Source organism: Chenopodium quinoa, unplaced genomic scaffold (genome assembly GCF_001683475.1).
Source record: "Chenopodium quinoa cultivar QQ74 unplaced genomic scaffold, ASM168347v1, whole genome shotgun sequence".
In the NCBI taxonomy this organism is placed as follows: domain Eukaryota; kingdom Viridiplantae; phylum Streptophyta; class Magnoliopsida; order Caryophyllales; family Amaranthaceae; genus Chenopodium; species Chenopodium quinoa.
In genome coordinates this window covers 473,848-481,517 of record NW_018742329.1, presented here as the reverse complement: position 1 = coordinate 481,517, position 7,670 = coordinate 473,848, and the positions used below count along the sequence as shown (strand labels likewise).

The 7,670-nt window shown below is 33.5% G+C and overlaps 1 protein-coding gene across 1 annotated transcript; it reads right to left on the bottom strand.

Annotated features, from left to right (window-relative positions):
- Positions 1-5,348: 5,348 nt before the first annotated feature.
- LOC110689077 lies at positions 5,349-7,402 on the bottom strand. The gene is made up of 4 exons (XM_021865813.1): positions 7,140-7,402; positions 6,468-6,538; positions 5,960-6,391; positions 5,349-5,829 (listed from the first exon to the last, which is right to left on the bottom strand). The coding sequence occupies exons 2-4, from the start codon at positions 6,522-6,524 to the stop codon at positions 5,656-5,658; spliced, it is 663 nt and encodes a 220-aa protein (XP_021721505.1). The 5' UTR covers positions 6,525-6,538; positions 7,140-7,402; the 3' UTR covers positions 5,349-5,655.
- Positions 7,403-7,670: the final 268 nt, after the last annotated feature.

Sequence of the window (7,670 nt, the reverse complement as noted above, 5' to 3'; positions counted from 1 at the left end):
CCTCAGGAGTTATCGCAGCTCTGGGCATGATGGTTGAGTGCTTGGGGTTGAATATGGGTTCTATAATTGGGGTTGAAGATGGGGTTATGTAAAGGGTGAGTACTAATGATTTGTAATGTCAGTATTTGTTACTAAACAATAATAAAATCCTCATGCTTCCCCCACGCAAAAAGGACAACATAAAGGAGGGAAAATAAGCTATGCTTCGAAAAGACTATTAAAATTTAAAACATAGTCATAATTTTCGTAACAAAGAAGACTGCTTTATTCTAATTTTGTTTTTTATTGTGGGATGTCTGACTTACTCCAGTAAGGTAAAGGGAAGAGCTCTTCCACTCTCCCACTGACATAGACCCACAAAATTGCAAAAGGACCTCAGAGAAATTATATAGTACATCTATGATATATTGACAAGCTAAGGGTATTGATTACAAGTAGAGGTGTCCATTATTCAGATAAAAACAAAAATCTAATCTAATCCAAATCGAATTATCAATTCGGATCGGATCCAAACTTTAAATCGGATCAGATCGGATTGAATTTCTTAGCGGTTTATCGGAATTTGCAAAATCAGTATTTGAGTCTGTAGACGATGGTTATGAGTACTTCTAGGGTATGAGACAATTGTATTTGTATCACAATGATGTTTAAATTCACCTTATTCACGATGTAGTCCCGTTTGTCTTGTATATTTATTTAGGTTGTAGGCAATTGTGATTTAACGATGTAGTCCCGTTTGTCTTCTTTACTTATTCACGATGTAGTCCCGTTTGTCATGCTAATTTTAAGCCTGTTTTGAATTCAAATGTTGTTCCTTTTGATTTTCTAATTTTTTCTTGTTTGTGGATAATTAAATGATTAATTATATAAATTTTTTTTAATTGAGGTACAGAGGGCTTATATTATCATTGTAAGTCATATTCCGCCAAATTTATAATACTTTGCCAAAATGATCCAATACAAACAAAATTTAAGTGTAATTATTTGTACGAATAATGTGAATAATTTGAATATAGGATTGGTTTCGAAAATATTGTACCATTACATTGGGAAAAAGGATGGGTCTATTCAACAAAAAATATATAGGTGTAAGTTGGGTCAGCAAAGGATGTATTTCAGCCAGAAACCTAGGCTATAGTAGGTCATGAATAGTCACATCAACAATGGATAATAACAACTACAATTTATATTTTATGACAAGCTTAAATTGAATGACGTTACATTGTGATTAATTTTAGATTTGCAAAATCTTGAAAGTGTGACGAAGTACAACAACAATTTTTTATTGTTGAAAAGCTTCAAAGTGAAAGACATCTTTGTATTTTGCATCAACCAAGGTTAAAAGTTTTGTAATTTTTGTAAATTTTGTTGAAACTACTTGAAATTAAAAATTATAATTTTGGAAATACATCATGAGGAAAATTTAATTTAAATAATATATATGTAATTGAGCTACGGGGCCATGGTTTACTTATTTTTGAGTATATGGTATAAAGGATTTACGGTTTAGAGGGTTTAGAGGGTTTTGGGTTTAGTTCGTCCTAATAATTTTGGACGGTATTGTGAAGAATTGTAATGAAATAACTAATTTGGAGAATTAAATTAATAAATAAATTACTAATTTTTCATTTTTTCGTGAGAGAGATGTGGCGGGGGTAAATATATTTTTATAATAAGTCAATTTCACCAAAGTTATAATACTTAAATTTATAATACTTAGCGGAAATGATCCAGTACAAACAAGGTTGTTATTGCTTTATTAAATTTAATTGTGAATATGTGTACAAATAATTTGAAGTTGTTGATTATATGGAATCCTACATAGTAATGGTTTGGATATGAAAAAAGAAAGGAGTACAAATTAGGTTAGAAAAAGCTGTAACATTATAGTACGCAAAAATAATAAGGAAAGATTTGGGTCATCAAATGATGTTTTTCAGCTGGAAGCCTAGGCAATAGTAGGTCAAGAATAGTCACATCAACAAAGGATAATGATAAATATTAAAAGGAAAGATTTGGGTCATGATGTGTCGAATTATATTGTGAATTAATTTCTATTTTCCCTTTTTTTTCCTTTTTAATAATTTCAAGCATGTCTTTCGCTAAATGGTTGTAATTTTTGTTTTTTTTTTTGTTGAAACAACTTGAAATTTGGAGCTTGATTTTACCACTTAAGCTGAAAATACTGTACAGGACGGGGAGATTTAGAATAAATAGGGTTTAAGGGTTTAGTGTTTAGGGTTTTAGGGTTTAGGGTTTAGGGTTTAGATTTTAGGGTTTATGGTTTAGGGTTTAGGGTTTAGGGTTTTAGGGTTTAGGGTTATAGGTTTAGGGTTTAGGGTTTAGGGTTTTTATAGTATAGGGTTTAGGGTTTAGGGTTTTAGGGTTTAGGGTTTAGGGTTTAGGGTTATATGGTTTAGGGGTTTAGGGTGGGTAGTATAGGGTTTAGGTTTAAGGGTTTACGGTTTAGGGTTTAGGTTTTAGGGTTTAGGGTTTATATAGTTTGTTTAGGGTTTAGGGTTTAAGGTTTAGGGTTTTAGGATTTAGGGTTTAAGGTTTAGGGTTTTAGGGTTTAGGGATTAGGGTTATATGGTTTTAGGGTTTAGGGTTTAGGGTTTGTGGTTTTAGGGTTTGGGGTTGTCTTCGATTCATTATGTATAGCGGTATTTGTCTTCGATTCATCTCGATCTTGAAGTTGTTTTCAAAATTGTTGATCGATTTGGTGTGGTTTTAAATATGTCTTTATAATACCGATCATGATCTTGTTTGATTTCGAGTTCTGTTCATTTAGAGCCTTTTTGTTAAAAACTGTTGTCCAAACTTGTTTAAGAGTAGTTCTAATTGTAATTAGATTAATTGTAATTCGATTACTAATCACTTGTTCAAGAGTAGTTGATAATGTAAAATATGTAACATATTAGAGTTGAAGCTATGAAGTCTAAATTTGCTTAGAGTTGAAGCTAATATTAGACACCAGGCCAAAATGGTAACAATAGGGTTGAATTGGGTAAGAATAGGGTATTATTCGGTCTAGATCTTGTGACCTTCAGCTGGACAAGCAAAATTGCGTTGTCACTAGTCACTTCTTAGGTTGCACATAGGGTAAGAGTAGGATTTGATATTTAAGCTTGAGCTGGACGAAATTGGTTAAGTTTGTCACGTTATTAGGGAAAAGAGGTTGCAATAGGTTCCTTAAATTGTGAAAAGTCACATCTGTAGTGGAATAAGGTTGGACAAGTTGTGTTGGTTGCACTACTTCCCAATGTTAAAATCTTCCCGCTCAAAAATCTTCCCACTCAAGTTGTGTTGCTTGCACTACTTCCCAACGTAAAAATCTTCCCGCTCAAAATTTTCTTTTACATGTATTTCATTATTTGAGGATTATGCAATTTCTATGTCAAATAAGGACTACTACGATAAATAACCCTAGCCTAAATTCCATCTTTTAACACAAGAACTTTAAATTTTTTTAAGACAATTGTACGTATAATGTAAAAGTCCATTTCTTATTTTGTGGCTATAAGTTGTTTAGGGATTTAATATATATCGGATTTTGGCTCCATTTTTAATATCGTGGACTTTATAATATATTTTAGTTGGAAAACTTGTTTACTACGTGTATGGATCTTCTTCATTTGTTCCTTAACATTTATAAGTTCAATTTTTAAAATTGGTCTATTCGAGTCAGTATTTTGTTGATGACAATAATATATAGATAACTACTACGTATTTTATTGAACACTAACTATTAACTCTGAAAAATACTAACCGTTTGGAGGGCTTTTTTCCCTCCTAATTGTTTTCATGTTATACACGTGGAAGCTTTTCATTGCTCCAAAATTTCTATAAATATAAAGTTTGGTATCTTACTCAATCATAGTCACTTGTACCTGTCACTTAATTCACAATGGCTTCGAAAATATCAGTGAAGGTTCTCCCAAAGAAAACAAACTCCACACTGATTGCATTGTTCCCAAACCAAACCCTCCAAAAAAACGACGAAGAAGTAGGGGTTTTAAAAGGCCTCGAAACCTTATGGTTTCCACTCTTAATCGAAATGCCACTAATTGCCTTATGATCCAACTTCAGAGGAGCGCTAGTGGTGAAACAGAAGATGAAACAAAGGAGGTTGGTGTTTCTGGAAAAGTCAAACGTCAGATGGCTAAGGTCTTGGCTTTATCCAGGTTGCGACAGGCGATCAAGGACAAGCATGAGCCTGATTTTGGAGGGTCTCCTGTGATGGATGGGGATGTCATGCACAGGCCGGTGGAGGGTATCAATAACACCCACACCATAGTTGTTAAGAGCAATCAACGTCATAACAACGGAGTTGTTTATGAACTGCGAGATAAAGACACATTCGAGGCAATCTACGCAGATTACTCATCCCGTTTGGATCTTTCAGCTAGGGATATCATCTTGAAGAAATTTAGCATCCCTATTTTACCTACACAGACTGCTGTTGCTGCAAGGATCCAAACTGGTGACATAATTGGAGTGACCAGTGCGGTACGTATTCCAAATTTCGACGTATCTATGTTATTCTTTAAAATGTGTGACATATATTCAACTAACTATGTGTATGAACTTATTTGTAGGTTCCAGGGAATAATATGAACACACATATGAAGTTGTTCTACATCCGGAACACATGCACACCTCCCCACGAGCTTCGGGTTTATGGCAAACTCACGTCGAGGCTCAAGAATCTGTTTGAAAAATGGGCGGCTGAAATTCACAAGAATCCAAGATGCATCAAGTTGATGCATCAAGATAGGAAGCTATCTAAACGGCAAACCATTTCCGAAGCCCAAATCAAGAATTTCGACTATGTTATTGCTTTTCCAGAAAGTTAAATGATTTGCTAAATCTTTTGTTAAAATCATGTCCTTTAAGTAGTATTATGGTATTTTGTTTATGAACTTATTTGGGCCCATTTGTTCGCTTAAGGCCCAATTTTAGTATTAGTGTGTTTGGCCCTTTTGGATGTGTTGGGTCAATATTTTTAGGAGTAGTATGTTACTGAGTACTATAAACTTTGTTTAGTCATTTTGTTAATTTAGAGTTTAATTAGTGTGTTTATCAAGGCATTTTATTTCTGTTTATTTCAAAAAATTTATTTGTTGTTTGTTAATAGAAAGTTTAATTTAAAAGGTTATTCTATTACAAAATTGGATAAAATTTTAGGAATAAGAGGATAATGGACATGGTAAAATGAGCACAAGATACTAGTAGATCATACGATTAAAATAGTGGTGGATCAGTAGGACCAACTTCCACATATCACCATGTTTCCTTGCTTTACTTGATTTACTCATTACACAAATACACAACACGGCCCACCTAGATGTGTGAAATTTGTCTTATGGAAGCTTAAAGCTTCATAAAGAATACTATCACAAATTCTCAATCCCCATAAAACAGAAACTAGCATTAACAACAGTATAAGACACATATGACAACTGCAAAGGACCATGTCCTAATATGAACCATGATCCATTGAGGGATGATCTAGATAATAGATTAAGTTATATCCAAATATTACATAAATAAACCATCTTGTTTACTTGAAAACGTCAGGTGAATGTGATGTGTAAAACTGGGGGTTCCATACCTTCCAAGTTAACCGAAATCTTTTCACCAAGTTCAACCCCTTCACCCGCCATCATTTATGGTACTCCTTTTTTTTACCGTGCAGGTTAAAATCTTGTTGTTTGTGTCAAACTTGATGCGCATTACTCCTTTCCACCACTTATTGACATACATTTCAACTGGAGTTCCGTCTTTAAGACCATGGAAATGTGCACGGGCGAAAACTACTGGAATGTTCTGATTTAAAATAAACATCAAAATTAGACTGCATAGGATACACACTAACAAATAATAGCAAACTATGAGATAACATATGAAATTCGAATAATAACAATTCACCATTGGAGTTAAGATTGGACAAACTTACGATTCCAGGTTTGTCAAAGTAACCCTTGGAGAATGTGAACTCGAATGTGGGTATTTTAAATAAAATCTCACTTGGCACATACTCCATCGAGTCCACGTCACTTATTGAACCATCATTCTCTATGAGTACATGGGGGTCCACTATTGTAATTTCTTTATCAGCACGCCAAATCCTAACCTGATAAAGCATTAAATCGTCGTCCTCTAGCAATAACTGGATGCGGTCTTCCATTTGTATACTGTTTGAGGATACAAACTCCCCCCATCCTTCACCTAAATAGGTTTTGAACTTCCCTGGACCCGTAAAAACATGTCTAAATCGGGTAGGATACTGTTTGTTCTCAGTACCGCGATGGAGACGTAAAACCCCATCTGTGACACCTCTCTTCACCCATAATTCTTGCACCTCCTTTGTCATACGACTTGGAATCCGCTGTTAGCGTTAAAGATTAGTACTATATCAAATACAAATTGTACAAAAAATAAAACGAAGTTGTATCTTCACTCACCACATATTCAAGCTTCCGAGGAGTATCAAGTTTGAATTCAAATCGCCAAAGTGACATCGTTTTCTGTAACCCTGTTAATGTGATTAAAATTATAAACAATACATACAAATTAAACCATTAATTGATATTGTATGTGGAATAGCTCAACATGCTAGGACAAAGCCATACAAACATTACAAGTAGTATGTAGTTCAATTCCCAAAATGGGACAACATTCCCCAACATATAGTTGCTATATTTGTCAACAACAAAGGTACTCAATTAATACTTTACTGAATTAAGAACAAGATTTATCCTCAACATTTCTTTGGCAGATTCACAGCAATAAACTCCAAACTAGAAGCCTCCAAAGTCATTCTTAAACAAGCAACCAAGCACCAACAAATACAGGACAACACAAACACAAATATTTCATTACCTAAATTGTTCTATATCAATTAAACATAAAACATGAGCAATTTTAAACCCGATTTAAATACAGGGCATACATAACACACTACGTTACTGAGCGAAATGACATAATTCGACAATCAATTACCACTTAAAAGCAAAGGTAATCATGCATGTGATCTAGAAGATTTGAAAAACATATGAAATCGACCCTGAATATCAAAAACACACTCAAAAATTAAATTGAAAATCAAATTTGAAGTCCGAATTTGTTATTCATACCTTGTTGGAAGTGAAAAAATGTCGTATCAGCTTTGTCGCCGCCGGGGAAGGGGAACTAGTGGCTGATTTAATTAAATTGGGTAAAGTAAAGGTGGATTTAGGGTTTTACTATGAAGTGATGATAAAATGTTTAAAAAATTAACCATGTAAACTCGTAAATTAGGTTGCTTTATTGCTCCCTGACGTGGTTGTCGATGTTTTTTTAAATAATTGTCCCTAAAATTAAAATTGGTTTTTAGTAATTGATTTTTTTGGAATTAATTGATTACGGATTGATGACATGACTTTAAGTAAGGAAATTTTTACCTTAAATTATGCAATTATGAGTTGGGCTTTTCTAATGAAAAATCAAAAAAATTAAATAAGGTAAACTAATTATGAAGCATGTTGTACTTTAATGTTAGATTCCAAATAAGTTTGTTTTCTTATTTTATGTGATTGATTCCATGTGGGACTAATATTATGAAACGGAGGGAGTATTTTTTTAGGTTAATAATGTTAGTGTAGTTGTATTAGAGCTGTTAAAAGGTG